This window comes from Carex rostrata, chromosome 6 (assembly GCF_964058835.1).
Source record: "Carex rostrata chromosome 6, lpCarRost1.2, whole genome shotgun sequence".
NCBI classification, from domain to species: Eukaryota; Viridiplantae; Streptophyta; class Magnoliopsida; order Poales; family Cyperaceae; genus Carex; species Carex rostrata.
This window is the reverse complement of record NC_135923.1, coordinates 3,662,839-3,682,801: the sequence shown is the minus strand read 5'-3', so window position 1 is coordinate 3,682,801 and position 19,963 is coordinate 3,662,839. Positions and strand designations below refer to the sequence as shown.

At 35.7% G+C, this 19,963-nt stretch overlaps 2 protein-coding genes across 2 annotated transcripts; both read right to left on the bottom strand.

The window, feature by feature from the left end:
* Window positions 1–162: 162 nt before the first annotated feature.
* Window positions 163–2,194, bottom strand: LOC144555280 (uncharacterized). The gene is made up of 4 exons (XM_078303560.1): window positions 1,927–2,194; window positions 774–868; window positions 571–689; window positions 163–274 (listed from the first exon to the last, which is right to left on the bottom strand). Exons 1-4 carry the CDS (start codon window positions 2,192–2,194, stop codon window positions 163–165), a joined length of 594 nt encoding a protein of 197 aa, XP_078159686.1.
* A 1,453-nt stretch (window positions 2,195–3,647) lies between these two features.
* LOC144555128 (uncharacterized) lies at window positions 3,648–4,966 on the bottom strand. Its single transcript, XM_078303359.1, has 4 exons — window positions 4,711–4,966; window positions 4,471–4,565; window positions 4,016–4,134; window positions 3,648–3,738 (listed from the first exon to the last, which is right to left on the bottom strand). The coding sequence occupies exons 1-4, from the start codon at window positions 4,907–4,909 to the stop codon at window positions 3,657–3,659; spliced, it is 495 nt and encodes a 164-aa protein (XP_078159485.1). The 5' UTR covers window positions 4,910–4,966; the 3' UTR covers window positions 3,648–3,656.
* Between the last annotated feature and the right edge of the window lie 14,997 nt (window positions 4,967–19,963).

Sequence of the window (19,963 nt, the reverse complement as noted above, 5' to 3'; positions counted from 1 at the left end):
AGACATATCACCACAATATCCATCCGAACACACACCCACACACACATCTTTCTGCGGTCTAAAGTACATTAAGAACAAAACTTGAGGGGAGAAAATAATGAAAAAAATAATGCAATATAAAGTACCAACACATTAATTTCATACATGTTTTAACACCATGCATTATGCCTTCTGTGGCTGTTTCTTGGCATCTTTTTGTTTTGGCTTCTTCACGATCATTACTGAGCATTGAGCATGGTGCGCCATGTGATCGCTCACGCTGCCCATAAAAGCTCTGCAAACAATAATTTCAAATTGTTATAAATCAATATGTTTTTCTTTATGTTGGAGTTTAGATTCATTCTTGTATGGTGGTATTGTGGTAAGCTGGCTTCGTACCAGCAAAGGACTTGACTGACTCGATCGGTGTTTCCAAAATACAATAAAAGTATCTTTTTAAGTAAAAAAGGTACAATAAAAGTTATCACTTAATTACATCCATAAATGATGAGGTTGTTTGGTAAAGAAATACCTACTAATAAAGGATAAAAAAGATTATAAAGTGGTAAAAAAATGATTTATAAAGGAAACCTTTGAACATTGTTATAACCATGGCTTCCTAAAATTAGAATATCAGCATGGTGTTTTGCAACTGCATCCATGAGCACATGCTTCGCATCGCCTTCCATGATTTCCACCACAGCTGCTACCTATTGAAATATATTTTTGTCATTATTTATTGCTATTAAGCTAAATTTAAATAAAATCAGACTTAATTGTATATGGAAAAGTACTGAATGAGCAGCGCAGATTGCTCTCGCTTTCTCAACTGTCTTTGCAGAAAGCTTCCTCTGATCCATCTCCGCATCTTGTAACACCTCCTCGGCACCTATGTACATATTGTCGGGAAGAAAAATGTCATGAATTGTACTTCTTTAGTTTTAAAAAAATAACAACTAACATGCAAATAACCAATTTGTTATGGTTTTATTTTCTCTAACACAGGTTAGATTTGGCAATTTGTCGAACACCTCCTGTGTGGTTAAAGTTGCCATTTCAATTAGCTATTGAGTAGAACTAGGGTGTTTGCCATTACAATTACCTTATCATAAAAATTCTTCTTTATCAGGTATATTTAGATGATTTTTTCAACAAACAAAGATTGATTAAGATTTAAAAACTTTTCTAAAATAATTTGTCCAATATGGGCATGTATCAGGGCTATTGGGATGCTAGACCAATTTTTACTTAAAATCCTAACAGAAAATATAGGATGATAATCTATGAATTAGCCCTCTTAGATGTAAAACTGTTTTCCAGGATGAGAATGTATTATATTACATCAAGAGTGAGGCTATGGTACATATTGGTTCATATTATGGATTGATATCTCTATTTTTAAAGTTTAAACAGTAAATCTGAACCGCTCAACAGGATTTTCATATGAAATTGTACTTGTAATCAAATTTTACATTTTTTTACATTTTTTTTCTATTTTTTAAATATGTAGAAAACATTTGATCCAAAGATTATAGATCATCCAAAAGTAGTGATATTCTAACTATCTAAAAGATAAACAAATATAAAAATATAAAATTTAGTTTGCAAGTATATTTTCATGCAGAGATAATGTTAAACGGTTTAGATCGACTATTTGGACTTTAAAAATGAGAAAATTTATTTACAGTACTGATCAATATGCGCTATACATAGTACCATAGCATCACTCTTACCTCAAAATACCTTGGTCCTTGGTGCATAATTTACATGTCACAGACATAGAGTTATATACCTAGAACTAACAAAAATATTTGCAAGAGAAAAATGGAATCAGGAAACACAATTACCTCCAAGAGGGGCTTAATTGAGTACCTCTACCCTCAAAACAATGAACAGAGAGAAAAATAAATAAGAGAATTTGAAGGACTTAGAGGTAAAGGAGCTCACTCGTGCCAGGCCCGCTGACATTGACTGCCGACATCACTCTCTTTGCGTGCACGATCACGAGCTGGAACCCCATTCCGCCTCCGGTAGCAGGTGAATAAAAATGGTTGAGAGTCCATTCAAGCGCATAGAAGCTATGTTCGCTGTCGTCAAATGCCAGAACCATAGTTATCTTCCCTTGTTTTGCCTGGTGGTATAATCCCTTCTCCACCTTACTCGCATCTAGTTCGGGTGTGATGTGGTCACCTCGAGATGATCCTGATGACGACATTTTTTCGCTTTGTCTTTGATCAAGTTTGGTTTGTTTGAAATGAGAGAGAGAGAGAGAGAGAGAGAGAGAAGACTTGGAAAAGAACAGCTGGGTTTTAATTAAGAGAAGAAGACTTCTTTTTGGTTTGGTTTGTGTAATTAGAATAAGAGAGCTGAGTGCAGGTCCAGTTAGGTCAACTTGGCTCCTAAATTTCTTATTGGGTACAATAAGGTTTGACCGCATTGAGGCAAGCTGAATGGCGGGTCCCACACAATTGTGGCCCACAACTCAGAGAGTCATTTTAATGGCCAATGGTGTAAATGTTAATTGGTTGAATCAGGTCTATATTTTGGAGTATGAATGCGTGCTATTAAATTAATTAAGATGTCTCACGTACGTTAACGCAACATAATAATTAATTAACCTATTATTAAAGAATAAACAAGAATTTATAGTTTAAATAGTTTATGTATTAAGTTTGTAAAATTTGAAATTTCATTGATATTCGTCGAACGATTTTTTTTCAAAAAATAAATGTTTAATTTTAAATTATATCAAATTTAATACGCAACCTATCAATAACGTAGAGAAAATATTTATAATTTTTTTTAATTTTTATAATTACTTAGATTGGTAGTAATAGAATTCTCAAATAAATTTCATTGTGTATGTATCAATTTCTTTTAGTAATAAACAAAATGTTGGGGCTTACATTTTTCCCTTCAATAACAAATTAAAGCCGAGAGTAAATATTGTAAAAACAAATTGTAAACCCCACTAATGATACAATGCTTACATTTAATAATTATTTTTTTTCCTTCAAAAAATAGATAGAACTACATTAATGGTATAATTTCACCATGTGTAGGTTTTTAGAGCCGCATCAATAGTGTGTTTCAATTATTTTTCAGATGTTAAATCTCATTTTGATCATAGAATTGCTTAAAAGTTAAACTGCACTATTTGTCAATGATTGTCTTGGCTGAAAATAAATCTGCTGCAATTCTGAAATCAGTGAACAGTAACTCTGAAATCTTTGTAATTCGAATTCAGAAGTCGAATTTTTTTCAAGAACGCATCTCGAAACGATAGCTAGATTTCAGGAATTTTAGAGATACTGTTCACTGGTCTCGGATTTCAGCCGATTCGGATCCGTCTTGGACCCATTCTAATGCTCTGTTTTCACTTCATATGCTCTGTTTTTCAAACTAGGGCTGATTGGGTGACAAATTTGAATACTGGAAAAGTATCAATTATAAGTTAACCCTTACCAAATTGAGATATAGAATACAAGGTTCAATGAAAATACTTCACCTTTTTACATTAATCCAAGTCAACTCTTTACATGAGGCTATGTTTTGTTTGTGGAATAAGTACAGAGATAAAAGGAATTAAACCAATATGGGAATTTTGATTTCATATACTACTCATACATTGATTATATATCACCATACATGAAATAGTATTTCCATCAATTAAATAATTATGATTTCGGCGTCTTCACAATCATCACTGGACATTGCGCGTTATTTGCACAGTAGTTGCTGATACTACCCCGAAAAAATCTGCGAATCAAGATTTTGCAAATTGCAAAAGAAATTAGTAAGTTCAGTTGATCAAGTTCATATATATATCAGCATTTAATTTTGGCTTTGCGCATTGTTATTTTGTAATGTAAAGCATTCTTATGTTCGCATCAAAATTATTTTGCAGATTATGTCCTGTAACAGTATTTGTTATGCATGCAGATACTGGTAAGGTCTCCAACCTGATCGGTACCGAACTGTAGTATCAATTTAAGACTGAATTTAATCAAAGATTGCATGACAATTAAAAGGAAACCTTTGAATTGCTCCAAAGCCATGGCTACCCACTACGAGTATCTCGGCTTTGTACCTTTTGGCTGCCTCCATGAGAACAACCTTGGGATCACCTTCTATAACTTCAACTAGGGGTGTAACCTGTTTACTTCTTAGTGTCAGTATTATACAGGATTGCCAGTAATCAAGAAAATAAAATGAATTTAATGTAAAATGCTCAATAGATAATGTTGCTGGATGGATGCCTCTCTATGCATGCGAACCCAAACCGAAAAACAACATAAGGAAAGTTTAAAACATCAATTGACCTGACCGAATGCTAAATTATCAGAACCCTGTATGACCAAACCCAAAGTCGACCCGACCGGACCTATTTGCTGCCTCATTCTAATAGTGCAAATAATCCGTAGTACGATATTTGCTTGAACACAAACAAATTAACCAAATAAACCAGTGTTTGAATGATTGATTACATACCCAATGCGCTGCGCATATTGCTTTCGCATTCTGTACCGTCTCCATGGCAATCTTCCTCAATTCAGATTCCACCTCTGGCACAATCTCAGTTGCACCTGCATTGTTTATAAAAAGAAATGAATAAATATATACGATTCATTTGGAACTTTTTGAACTTCAGAAATAGAAAGAAATCCAAAACATGAAATACATTGTGTCTGATAATTGGCATTGAGTTAGAAATTGGGTATATATGCATACCAGGGCCAGCTACTTTAGCGACAGATGAAGCGAGTCTCTTTGCATGGATAAGAACAAGCTGATTGTGGTTTCCGGCACGCATCGGAGAGAAAAAATGCTCCAGTGTCCATTCGAGCGCGTGATAGCTGGTTTCGCTGTTGCTCAGTGCCACCATCAGCACCATGTTTCCTATCCTGCTTCCATTTGAACTTGATGCCATCCTTCTTCTTTTTTGTTGGTCAAGATAGTTTTGATACTTTTGGAGAAACCAAGAATGATGAAATTTGGTTTGTTAGGAAGGAAGCAAAATATGGAACCGTCACAGGTGTTTATACAACTGAGGCTGATCATAACTTGAGAAGAAATTTTCTTTTGATGACTACAAAGTAAAAGAAAGATAACAAATTTGGACTAGGTGCATGAATCTATAACTCACTGATTGGTGGGTTCCCAACTGGGTATGTAAGCGCAATTTCTTTTATGAGGATTTAAATGATTTCATTTTTTTGTTTCTTCATGTCTTCAGTTTTAAAAACTTTAATAATTCAAAAATAAAATTTAGAAGTCAAAATAAAATCGTTAAATATAATCTACATCATTTTATCTATGCACATGTAAAAAATTATGATATTTTAACTTTGTTGTGTTTGTCATCAAGAGCTTGTAAAAATGTAGTGATTTGAATAATGTTTAGACGTTCAGTTTCAACTTATATATTCTTATAAAAACAAAATTGAAATGTGATATTTTTATATAAGCACGCAGTGAACATCATATAGATCACATCTAATGTTTTATTTTGACATTTATGTTTTAAATTTTGAATTATTAACGTTTTAAAAATGGAGGCATTTGAACCCGGCCTCCTAGTTTTTTTTATATTTAGAAATTAAAAAAGTTGATTTGCCCAGAAACAGATTGATGGGTTTTTTTTCTCCAAAATAGCAAGGATACCATTGATTCGATCCAAGTGAAGTGACTGAATCAATAGTTCAATCACTATTTATCACATCTTTACACGACTGGTGACATAAAAATTCAAAAGGGGTACCCGAACCATTGTTTCCTTCCACAAAGGATTTCAAATTTGGGCCCTTTCCCTTTCTTTCTTCCTTAAAATTGCACTTGAACCGAATCAATGGTTCAGTCACTTCAGAGGAGAATCTGTGTGACCAGCCGTATGGAGTTGTCAATAAAGTCGGACCAAACTATTATGACCGAATCAATAGTTTAGGAGTGAGTCTATGGTACTATGCATATTACGGGTTGTTACCGTGCTACGGCTCTATATTCGAGTTTTTAAATTCTAACGGTCGATCCGAACTGTTCATCTTGTTCTCCATATTAATGTGTGTTTGGAGACCAAATTTTACATTTTTTGAATTTCTTTTACTATTTTTTTAGATATTTAGAAAATCACTTGACCTGAAAATTTTGGACCATCCAAAAACAGTGATTTTCAATAAATCTAAAAAAATAGTAAAAAAATTTCAAAAAATGTAAAATTTGGTCTCCAAACATATATTAATATGAAGAACAAGATGAACGGTTCGGATTGACCGTTAGGATTTGAAAACTCGAATATAGAACCGTAGCACGGTAACAACCCGTGATATGCATAGTACCATAGACTCACTCATAGTTCAGTTCTTGTTTGTTTTTCAAATAATAAAAAACAACAATATATTTTTTTGACAAATCAATGTTTCAATTTCTTAAAAAAAAAATGCTGTAAGACAGTGATTTGGCTGCTTGTATTCCATCCGTGCACGGATCAGTAATAATGTTTCTGGTTTATAACATTTCTTGCTTGCTAGTGCACTGCCTGAGCTGCAAATTCCAATTTAATGTGTCAATTTATGCATAGCTTGTAGATAAAACAAACAGAGTGAGTCTATGGTACTATGCATATCACGGGTTGTTACCGTGCTATGGCTCTATATTTGAGTTTTCAAATCCTAACGGTCGATCCGAACCGTTCATCTTGTTCTCCATATTAATATGTGTTTGGAGACCAAATTTTACATTTTTTGAAATTTTTTTACTATTTTTTTAGATATTTAGAAAATCACTTGATCTGAAAATTCTGGACCATCCAAAAACAGTGATTTTCAATAAATCTAAAAAAATAGTAAAAAAATTTCAAGAAATGCAAAATTTGGTCTCCAAACACATATTAATATGGAGAATAAGATGAACGGTTCAGATCGACCGTTAGGATTTGAAAACTCAAATATAGAGCCGTAGCACGGTGCCAAATCGTGATATGCATATTACCATAGACTCACTCAAACATTAATTACCTTCTCTCCGATAGCATTTAGAGAGAGATCCAATGAAGAACAACCTTTTGGTCGTCCAGAAACAAATAATTATTTACATAGAATTTGATATTCATACTTTTAATTAAATGGTTTGTCTTGGGACTTCTCAACATATTATTTTATTTAAGAAAGATTGAATTTTTTTTTTTTCTATAACTTTGGTCAATTCCTTAAGTTTATTACATTAATTTGGATCTGGAACATTCTTTTTGTTTTGTTCCATAAGTTACTTGTACTAGCTAGGTTTTTGAACATTTTTTAGTTTCAATTATATCTTCCTTCAACTTCTGGTATCTTCCTTTGGTTCATCTTCATCCTCAACTTAGTAGACAGTACATAAAAATAATAAAATAATTCAATTATATATGTTGTCAAAGAAACTCAAAGCTACGGAGCTTCATTGCTCTTTTCCGGAAGCATATTAAATTTATATATTGTTATATTTATATATTGAGATGGTCTATGGTGAGTTGCGAAAGTATATTATAGTTATATATCGAGCTCGATTATGGTGAGTTACAAAATAAGAGTTTTCAATATGATCTACATATTGAAATGTGCTAGGAGATCAAATTTTACATTTTTTAAAAATTTATTACTATTTATTTAGAAATTTTTTAAATCAATGTTTTTTTATAGTTCATAATCCATCCAAAACAACGATTTTCTACCCATCTAAAAAAATAGTAAAAAAATCTCAAAAAATGTAAAATTTGATCTCCAAGCACATTTCAATATGCAGATCATGTTGAGCGGTTCAAATCGACTGTTTAGACTTTGAAACGAAGATATAAACGTAAAATAAAACAAGCATCTTACTTTAATTTGCAACTCACCATAGCCCAACTCTTTATATATCATATAAAGATATTCGTTAATTTTGACATTTTAATTACATTGTCATAATTACCAACGAAGGTTCACAACTTGTAACATATCTCATTTAAAACTTTCATGGAAGTATATTTGGATCAGAAAATTCGAAAGAGAGATGCTGGTAGCTCCTACCATGTTTTTCAAAAAAAAAAAAAAAAATTGGAAAGAGACTAAAAAGAATAAATTGATGGAATAGTTAAATTAGATCTTGCAATGAGCCTCTTTGGTTTGACTCTATTTAGAATTTTTTTTTTTTTTTCGTTTCAGGGACAAGATACCTTCTAATGGCAGGCTGCTCTAAAAATATATATATATATATTCAAAGAAAACATTTATAAATTATACCATTTATTCAGCATCCAATGAAGCGGATCGATAGTGGAGATGTGAATCGGACGCGTCGGATTCGATCGGATTGAGTCAGTTTTTAGATTTTTTTTTTAGACTTAAGATCAGGTCAAATAATATATCAGAATACTACTATTACAATAATTTTTAACCTCCTCAAAATTATTTTGATCAAATTCAACAAAATTTACAATTTTTTTGCATGATTTATTTCATATTATTCACAAAATATACCAAAATTTTATTTACTTTTTTAATATTAGTATTCTGATATATTATCTTTAATTATAAAAACAATTGTTATCGAATTATATTTGTATTATATCTAAATCACCAACTTGAAATTATTATTTTCCAAATTAATTAACGAGCTTGTTATTATGCATAGAATTAAATTTGAAATGTCAGACAATTTCATACATTCTTGAATAAGAGAAAGGCATCACAAAAAGCATTGCTTGATTATTATAATTCAAGCCCAATTGAAGCTTTAGATACTTATCGCCGATAAGCCCAGCCTGGCCTGATCTGTTATTGTGTCGGGCCGAACGAGTAAAGGTCCGGGCCAAGTGGGTACGAGCGGGCCGCTGAGCTGATGGATTAAATTGACATCCCTACTTATCAGAGATAAATTACTACCATAAACATGGAAAATATAATTATCATATCATGGAAGGATAGGGGTGGCAAAAAAGCTTGTAGCTCGTGGATCGATAGTGACTCGTATCTGACTCACCGCTAACAACTCGTTCATTAGTGGACTGAGCTATTAACGAGTCAGTTCATCACTAGCTCGATCCCAAATTAACAAGTTTGAGCTGGGGCCTGGTTCGCTCGCGAGCCAGCTCGGTCCAAGTATGAATTTGTAAATTAGTATGAATTTGTGTGAATTTTGTATGCATTTATTTATTTTGTGAACTATGTTTATATGAATTTGGAGATTTGAAACCGAATTATGTCTTTTAAAATAGAGAATTTGATATTTTTAGACAATAAAAAGATTTGGATATCCATATGTATGAAATAATATCTTTGGATGTATGTATTCATGATATTTTTGCAAAAATTGTTGAAAAAAGGGTTAAATTGAAAAATTTTTAGAAATAAATTAGGACTTCGCTTGCCTATGTTACGGCGACATGATGTACTTATGGTAATGAGTCTTTGACACTTTGCTCCGCTAGTTTGCCCGATAAAGTGGCCGAGTTTACATCACAAGTGTCAGCTCGTGTCATGGAAGGGTTGAACCAAGAGCATGCAAATGTACTTTTGAATTATAACGGTTGGGTATGGTTAACTACCTATAACTAGCCGGTTTTATACTAAGAATAAAGATTATATTGTCACAAAAATAAAAGCAACAAAAGAAAAAAAAAATTGAATTTTGCATGATATCAACACACGAAGTCCATAACTTTCTAGCCTAAACTTGTTCCAAGCTTAGGGGGTGAAAATTTTGGCATAATTTTGGTAGAAAAATGAAATATTGATAAGTTCAAATGATTAGTTTTTGCAAATATTAAGGCATGTTTGAATATGAAATTTGATTAATCAAATTGTGGGGTGACTTAAAATTAATCAAGGAAAGTCCAAATTGTTATCCAAAAGGGTTATCAAGGTTTTTAATAATGGCAAGATCATGTGAGTTTTTCGCATTTAGGAATTTAAATGGAACTTTGATAAGTTTAGATACCGGCCCGATGCCTAGGTTTGGATTTTGCTTGAGGGCAAACAAGGTTTAAGCTTGGAGAAATTTGATAAGCATAAATTATGTATACTTTTGCTTAGGATTTTATATCGATAACTTGACCAATTTTCATGCATTTAGGTTAATTTAACTTAATTTAGCTTTGAAATACACCAAGAACTAAGTTACTGCCATTTGCTCATTTTATTTGTAGTTTTGGAGCATTTGCAAGCTTTGGAACGGTCTCTGGGGCACTTGGTGCGACCGTGTCCAATTTTTTGGAAGAAGCCTCGATCAAAATGAACAAAAATCAGCCAAGTCAGAGAGGTTGTGTGGCCTAAGGTCCAGCCTAGCCAACCCGCACACCTCTCAAAATCGTCAAATGACATGCACAGAACAGATGGTGTGGCCTCCCATCCGACCACCCCTGCCCGCACCACTAGCTGCACTCCTCAACAAATGGACCCAAAAAGGCAGAAAGCTTCTGCGGGTGAAGTTGCGGCCTGCCTGGCTCGCACTTTCAGCTGAAACCCCAAGACAGGGCCTAAGGTGCGACCTGAGCTGCGGCTACCCCTGCCTGTGAGGCCTCCCTAGGCCGCACCATGGGCCGCACTAGCCAGATCTTTGGCAGATTTCATGATTTAATTACATAATCTTCGCCCGATTCACTTCCAGATTGCACTTGAATTTTTCCCAAGTCACGAATTTTGTTATAAAAGACAATAGGCAGCCATCTGGAGACTTATCTTTGGATACCACCATTCTTCTCCACTTAACCCTAATCATCTTTTTCATTCATCTCATCTCTCTCAAGTGAATCAAAGGTGCGAAGGATTGAAGAACTTAGCGGATCTCAAGGACTTTGCAAGGAAGAACTGAGGCATAACTTTGGAATTGGTGTACTATATTTCTCTTATTATTTACTTGTTTTACTTGTATTAGATTTCTTGTTTTCTATCATGGATGTTATTGTTTTTGTGATTGCACTCATGAGAGGCTAATTTTCTCTCTAAGGGCTTAGGTTGTAGCATGAACTTGTGTTAGTTTATTTACTTGAATGTTATCTTTATGATGTATTATTTTGGCTTGATGTTTGGTTTTATTATATATATTTGTGAGTTATGCATGATGATAAAGAAGAAACCATTTCATTGTACACAAATAACCTTAGGATGGCAGATAAGGTGGACTTAAATCTACCCCCGGAATCATAGAACCAAATATTGTACCAAGTAGTAGTAGTAGTAGATGCCTTAAATTAAATAACTCAATTAGGTGGTGACAGCCCTAATTAAGAGGTATATTAACATGAAGTCATGAATTACGAAAGGTATATGTAAGAACTAGAAATAGGCCAACTTAGTTGGAATTCCCATCAAGACGATGACATGAATTTAGAGAACTCCAAAAGTAAATAGAATAACCTAGTGGTTATAGACCAAAAGCCCTTAGACCTTGTTAACTTGATTTACAAAACCCCTTTTGTTTACCTTTAATTTAGCTTCTTGTTACAAACCAACTTATTCGGGTATTGAACCTAAATTTGGTTACTTTGCAACAAACCCCCCTCCCATTTACTTACTTACATTTAATTAGTTTTAATTTAGTTAAAATAGAAAATATATTTGCCTTAGTCTTTGGATCAATACCTCATTTACTACAAAGATAGATTATACGCTTGCAATTCAATCTTCTTTGCGTACTTAGGTTTTATAAATTTAAAGCGAAAAAGTGTACGAATTAGACCCAAAAATAATTACACCTAAAATACACAACAACGACTAGAGTGCTCCAAACACCTTCAATTGAAGTGTTACATTAGTGTTGTAAATGCCATATTATCTTGCCATCTCGACACATTACTAGAGTGTTTCCAACACCGTCAATTGGAGTGTTGTATTAGGGTTGCAACTGCCCTTTATCTTGCCATCTTGAGACACTACTTGAGTGCTCTAAACACCTTCAATTGGAGTGTTGTATTAGGGTTGTAAATGCCCTATTATCTTGCTATATATAGTCACTACTAGAGTGCTCCAAACACATTCAATTGGGATGTTGTATTAGGGTTCTAAATGACTTATTATCTTGCCAACTGGAGACACGACTATAGTGTTCCAAACACCTTCAATTGGAGTGTTTTATTAGTGTTGTAAATGCCATATTATCTTGCCATCTGGAGACACCAGTGTTTTAAAATGCGGTTTTGTTCATGCATGCAGAAGGCCATATGTGTATATATATAGGGATGGGCTGCGGTGAGCCATGGAGTAAAACGCGTTTGTACTCCACGCTGTATTTTCATTTTGAAAATCCAAACGACCGATCGGAACCGTTAGATGTGATCTCTATATTGAAATGTGCTTGGAGACTAAATTTTACATTTTTTGGAATTTTTTTACTATTTATTAAGTATTTTTTAAAATTGTTGTTTTGCTATGAACAGTAAAATTTTCGGGATCATCAGATCAGCAATTTTCAAAAATGCTTAATAAATAGTAAAAAAAGCTCAAAAAATCTAAAATTTGGTCTCCAACCACATTTCAATATGGAGATCATGTTGAGCGGTTCGGATCGGAGTGTTCCAAACACCTCCAATAAGATAATAGAGCATTTAGAACCCTAATACAACACTCCAATTGAAGCTGTAAATGCCCTACTACAATCTAGAGACACTAATAGAGTGCTTCAAACACTTTCAATTGGAGTGTTATATTAGGGTTGTAAATGCCCTATTATCTTGCCATCTGGAGACACTACTCGAGTACTCCAAACACCTACAATTGGAGTGTTATATTAGGGTTGCAACTGCCTCTTGCAATATAGAGACACGACTAGAGTGCTCCAAACAAATTCTTTTGGGGTGTTGTATTAAGATTACAAATGACCTATTATCTTGCCATCTAGAGAAACGACTAGACTGCTCCAAACACCTTCAATTGGAGTGTTGTATTAGGGTTGTAAATGTCATATTATCTTGCCATTTGGAGAGACTACTAGAGTGCTCCAAACACCTTCAATTTGAGTGTTGTATTAGGGTTGTAATGCCCTATTATCTTGTCATCTGGAGACACTACTAGAGTAGTCCAAAAACCTTCAATTGGAGTGTTGTATTAGGGTTGCAACTGCCCTATTATCTTGCCATCTTGAGACACTACTTGATTGCTCCAAACACCTTCAATTGGAGTGTTGAATTAGGGTTGTAAATGCCCTATCATCTTGTGAACTGGAGACAATACTAGAATGCTCCAAACACCTTCAATTGTAGTGTTGTATTAAGGTTCTAAATGCTCTATTATCTTATCATATGGAGACATTACTAAAGTGCTCCAAACACCTTCAATTTGTGTATTGTATTCGGGTTGTAAATGCCCTATTATCTTGCTATATATAGTCATTATTAGAGTGCTTCAGACACATTCAATTGGAGTGTTGTATTAGGGTTGTAAATGCCTTATTATCTTGCTATCTGAAGACATTACTAGAGTGCTCCAAACACCTTCAATTGGAGTGTTGGATTAAGGTTGTAGCCATATTATTATGCCATCTAGAGACACTACTAGAGTGGTTCAAACACCTTCAATTGGAGTGTTGTATTAGGGTTGTAAATTCCCTATTATCTTGCTATATAGAGTCACTACTCGAATGCTCCAAACACCTTAAATTGGTGTGTTGAATTACAGGTGTTAATGCCCTATTATCTTGCCATCTGGAGACACTACTAGAGTGCTCCAAGTAACTTCAATTGGAGTGTTGTATTAGCGTTTTAAATTCACTATTATCTTGCAATATAGAGTCACTACTAGAGTGAGACACATTCAATCGGAGTGTTGTATTAGAGTTGTAAATGCCCTATTATCTTGCTATCTGGATACATTACTAGAGTGCTCCAAACACCTTCAATTGGAATATTGTATTGGGGTTGAAAATGCCATATTATGTTGCCATATTGAGACACTACTAGAGTGCTCCAAATACCTTTAATTGGAGTGTGGTATTAGGGTTGTAAATGTCCTATTATCTTGCCATCTGTAGACAATACTCTAGTGCTCCAAACACCATCAGTTGGAGTGATATATTTGGGTTTTAAATGCCCTATAATCTTGCCGTCTGGAGACATTACTAGAGTGCTTCAAACGCCTTCAATTGGAGTGTTGTATTAGGGTTGTAAATGCCCTATTATCTTGCCTTCTAGAGACACTACTCGAGTCCTCCAAACACCTTCAATTTGGAGTGTTGTATTTGGGTTGTAAATGCCCTATTATCTTGCCAACTGGAAACACTACTAGAGTGCTCCGAACACCTTCAATTGCAGTATTGTATTAGGGTTGTAATGCCCTACTATCTGTATTAGGGTTGTAAATGCCTTCTAATCTTTCCATCTGGATACACTACGACAGTGCTCCAAACACCTTTAATTGGAGTGCGGTATTAGGGTTGTAAATGCTCTATTATCTAGCCATCTGGAGACACAAGTCGACTTCTCAAAACACCTTCAATTGCAATGTTGTATTAGGGTTGTAAATGCCCTTTTATCTTGTCATCTGGAGACACGCTTAGAGTGCTCCAAACACATTCAATTGGAGTGTTGTATTAGGGTTGTAAATGCCCTATTATCTTGCCATCTGGAAACACAACTAGAGTGCTCCGAACACCTTCAATTGCAGTGTTGTATTAAGGTTGTAAATTCTCCATTATCTTGCCAACTGGAGACACTACTAGAGTGCTCCCAACACCTTCAATTGCAGTGTTGTATTGGGGTTGTAAATGCCCTATTATATTGTCATCTGGAGACACTACTCGAGTCCTCCAAATACCTTCAATTGGAGTGTGGTATTAGGTTTGTAAATGCTCTATTATCTTGCCATCTGTAGACACTACTAGAGTGCTCCAAATACCTTCAATTGGAGTGTTGTGTTAGGGTTGTAAATGCTCTTTTATCTTGCTATATAGAGTCACTACTAGAGTACTCCAGACACATTCAATTGGAGTGTTGTATTAGGCTTGTAAATGCCCCATTATCTTGCTATCTCGAGGCATTACTAGAGTGCTCCAAACACCTTCAATTGGTGTGTTGTATTATGGTTGTAAATGCCCTATTATCTTGCCATCTAGATACATTACTAGAGCGCTCCAGACACCTTCAATTGGAGTGTTGTATTGGGGTTGTAAATGCCATATTATCTTGTCATCTCGAGACACTACTCTAGTGCTCCAAACACCTTCAGTTGGAGTGATATATTAGGGTTGTAAATGCCCTATAATCTTGCCATCTGGAGCCATTACTAGAGAGCTCCAAGTAACTTCAATTGGAGTGTTGTATAGCATTTTAAATTCTCTATTATATTGCAATATAGAGTCACTACTAGAGTGCTCAAGACACATTCAATCGGAGTGTTGTATTAGGGTTGTAAATGCCCTATTATCTTGCTATCTGCATACATTACTAGAGTGCTCCAAACACCTTCAATTGGAATGTTGTATTGGGGTTTAAAATGCCATATTATGTTGCCAAATTGAGACACTACTAGAGTGCTCCAAATACCTTTAATTCGAGTGTCGTATTAGGGTTGTAAATGTCCTATTATCTTGCCGTCTGTAGACAATACTCTAGTGCTCCAAACACCTTCAGTTGGAGTGATATATTTGGGTTTTAAATGCCCTAAAATCTTGCCGTCTGGAGACATTACTAGAGTGCTCCAAACGCCTTCAATTGGTGTGTTGTAATAGGGTTGTAAATGCCCTATTATCTTGCTATCTAGATACATTACTAGAGCGCTCCAAACACCTTCAATTGGAGTGTTGTATTGGGGTTGTAAATGCCCTATTATCTTGCCATCTGGGAGACACTACTCTAGTGCTCCAAACACCTTCAGTCGGAGTGATATATTAGGGTTTTACATGCCCTATTATCTTGCCATCTGGAGACACTACTAGAGTGCTCCAAACACCTTCAGTTCGTGTGTTGTATTAGGGTTGTAAATGCCCTATTATCTAGCTATATAGAGTCCCTACTAGGGTGCTCCAAACACCTTCAATTGTAGTGTGGTATTGGGGTTGTAAATACCCTACTATCTAGCTATATAGAGTCACCACTAGAGTGCTCCACACACGTTCAATTGGAGTGTTGTATTTGGTTTGTAAATGCCCTATTATCTTGCCTTCTGGAGACACTACTAGAGTGCTCCAAACACCTTTAACTGGAGTCTGTATTAGGGTTGTAAATGCCTTCTAATCTTTCCATCTGGATGCACTACCACAGTGCTCCAAACACCTTTAATTGGAGTGCGGTATTAGGGTTGTAAATGCTCTATTATCTAGCCATCTGGAGACACAAGTCGACTTCTCAAAACACCTTCAATTGGAGTGTTGTATTAGGGTGGTAAATGCCCTATTATCTTGCCATCTGGAGACACGCTTAGAGTGCTCCAAACACATTCAATTGGAGTGTTGTATTAGGGTTCTAAATGCCCTATTATCTTGCCATCTGGAAACACAACTAGAGTGCTCCGAACACCTTCAATTGCAGTGTTGTATTAAGGTTGTAAATTCCCCATTATCTTGCCAACTGGAGACACTACTAGAGTGCTCCCAACACCTTCAATTGCAGTGTTATCTTGCCATCTGGAGACACTACTCGAGTCCTCCAAATACCTTCAATTGGAATGTGGTATTAGGTTTGTAAATGCTATATTATCTTGCCATCTGTAGACACTACTAGAGTGCTCCAAATATCTTCAATTGGAGTGTTGTGTTAGGGTTGTAAATGCTCTTTTATCTTGCTGTATAGAGTCACTACTAGAGTACTCCAGACACATTCAATTGGAGTGTTGTATTAGGCTTGTAAATGCCCCATTATCTTGCTATCTCGAGGTATTACTAGAGTGCTCCAAACACCTTCAATTGGTGTGTTGTATTATGGTTGTAAATGCCCTATTATCTTGCCATCTAGATACATTACTAGAGCGCTCCAGACACCTTCAATTGGAGTGTTGTATTGGGGTTGTAAATGCCATATTATCTTGCCATCTGGAGACACTACTCTAGTGCTCCAAACACCTTCAGTTGGAGTGATATATTAGGGTTTTAAATGCCCTATTATCTTGCCATCTGGAGACACTACTAGAGTGCTCCAAACACCTTCAATTGGTGTGTTGTATTAGGGTTGTAAATGCCCTATTATCTAGCTATGTAGAGTCCCTACTAGGGTGCTCCAAACACCTTCAATTGTAGTGTGGTATTGGGGTTGTAAATGCCCTACTATCTAGCTATATAGAGTCACCACTAGAGTGCTCCACACACGTTCAATTGGAGTGTTGTATTTGGTTTGTAAATGCCCTATTATCTTGCCTTCTGGAGACACAACTAGAGTGCTCCAAACACCTTTAACTGGAGTGTTGTATTAGGGTTGTAAATGCCTTCTAAACACCTTCAATTGGTGTGTTGTATTAGGGTTGTAAATGCCCTATTATCTAGCTATGTAGAGTCCCTACTAGGGTGCTCCAAACACCTTCAATTGTAGTGTGGTATTGGGGTTGTAAATGCCCTACTATCTAGCTATATAGAGTCACCACTAGAGTGCTCCACACACGTTCAATTGGAGTGTTGTATTTGGTTTGTAAATGCCCTATTATCTTGCCTTCTGGAGACACAACTAGAGTGCTCCAAACACCTTTAACTGGAGTGTTGTATTAGGGTTGTAAATGCCTTCTAATCTTTCCATCTGGATACACTACGACAGTGCTCGAAACACCTTTAATTGGAGTGCGGTATTAGGGTTCTAAATGCTCTATTATCTTGCCATCTGGAGACACTAGTCGACTTCTCAAAACACCTTCAATTGGAGTGTTGTATTATGGTTGTAAACGCCCTAATATCTTGCTATCTGGAGACTCTACAAGAGTGCTTCAAACACCTTCAATTGGAGTGTTGTTTTAGGCTTTGTAAATGCTCTGTTATCTTGCCATCTGTAGACACTACTAGAGTGCTCCAAGTACCTTCAATGGGAGTGTTGTATTAGGGTTGTAAATGCCCTATTATCTTGCCATCTGGAAACACAACTAGGGTGCTCCGAACACCTTCAATTACAGTGTTGTATTAGGGTTGTAAATTCCCAATTATCTTGCCAACTCGAGACCCTACTAGAGTGCTCCAAACACCTTCAATTGTAGTGTTGTATTGGGGTTGTAAATGCCCTATTATCTTGCCAACTGGAAACACTACTAGAGTGCTCCGAACACCTTCAATTGCAGTGTTGTATTAGGGTTGTAACTGCCCTATTATATTGTCATCTGGAGACACTAATAGAGTGCTCCAAACACCATCAATTGGAGTATGGTATTAGGTTTGTAAATGCCCTATTATCTTGTCTTCTGGAGACACAACTAGAGTGCTCCAAATACCTTCAATTGGAGTGTTGTATTAGGGTTGTAATTGATCTTTTATCTTGCTATATAGAGTTACTACTAGAGTGCTCCGGACACATTCAATTGGAGTGTTGTATTACGCTTGTAAATGCCCAATTATCTTGCTATCTCGAGGAATTACTAGAGTGCTCCAAACACCTTCAATTGGTGTCTTGTATTAGGGTTGTAAATGCCATATTATCTTGCTATATAGAGTCACTACTAGGGTGCTCTAAACACCTTCAATTGTAGTGTGGTATTGGGATTGCAAATGCCCTACTATCTAGCTATATAGAGTCACCACTAGGGTGCTCCACACACGTTCAATTGGAGTGTTGTATTAGGATTGTAAATGTCCTATTGTCTTACCTTCTGAAGACACAACTAGAGTGCTCCAAACACCTTTAACTGGGGTGTGGTTTTAGGGTTGTAAATACCCTATTATCTTTGGGTTCTAAACTCCCAATTATCTTACCATATAGAGACACGACTAGAGTTCTCCAAACACGTTCAATTGGAGTGTGGTATTAAGTTTGTAAATGCTCTATTATCTTGCCATCTGTAGAGACTACTAGAGTGCTCCAAATACCTTCAATTGGAGTGTTGTATTAGTGTTGTAAATGCTCTGTTATCTTGCTATATAGAGTCACTACTAGAGTACTCCAGACACATTCAATTGGAGTGTTGTATTAGGCTTGTCAATGCCCAATTATCTTGCTATCTCGAGGCATTACTGGAGTGCTCCAAACACATTCAATTGGTGTGTTGTATTAGGGTTGTAAATGCCCTACTATCTTGCTATGTAGAGTCCCTACTAGGGTGCTCCAAACACCTTCAATTGTAGTGTGGTATTGGGGTTGGAAATGCCCTACTATGTAGCTATATAGAGTCACCACTAGAGTGCTCCACACACGTTCAATTGGAGTGTTGTATTTGGTTTGTAAATGCCATATTATCTTGCCTTCTGGAGACACAACTAGATTGCTCCAAACACCATTAACTGGAGTCTTGTATTAGGGTTGTAAATGCCTTCTAATCTTTCCATCTGGATACACTACGACAGTGCTCCAAACACCTTTAATTGGAGTGCGGTATTAGGGTTGTCAATGCTCTATTATCTTGCCATCTGGAGACACTAGTCGACTTCTCAAAACACCTTCAATTGGAGTGTTGTATTAGGGTTGTAAACGCCCTATTATCTTGCTATCTGGAGACTCTACAAGAGTGCTTCAAACATCTTTAATTTGAGTGTTGTATTAAGGTTGTAAATGCTCTATTATCTTGCCATCTGGAGACACGCTTAGAGTGCTACAAACACATTCAATTGGAGTAATGTATTAGGGTTGTAAATGCCCTATTATCTTGCTATCTGGAAACACAACTAGAGTGCTCCGAACACCTTCAATTGCAGTGTTGTATTAGGGTTGTAAATTCCCTATTATCTTGCCAACTGGAGACACTACTAGAGTGCTCCAAACACCTTCAATTGGAGTGTGGTATTAGGTTTGTAAATGCCCTATTATCTTGACATCTGGAGACACTACTTGAGTGCTCCAAATACCTTCAATTGGAGTGTTGTATTAGGGTGTAAATGCTCTTTTATCTTGCTAGATAGAGTCACTACTAGAGTACTCCAA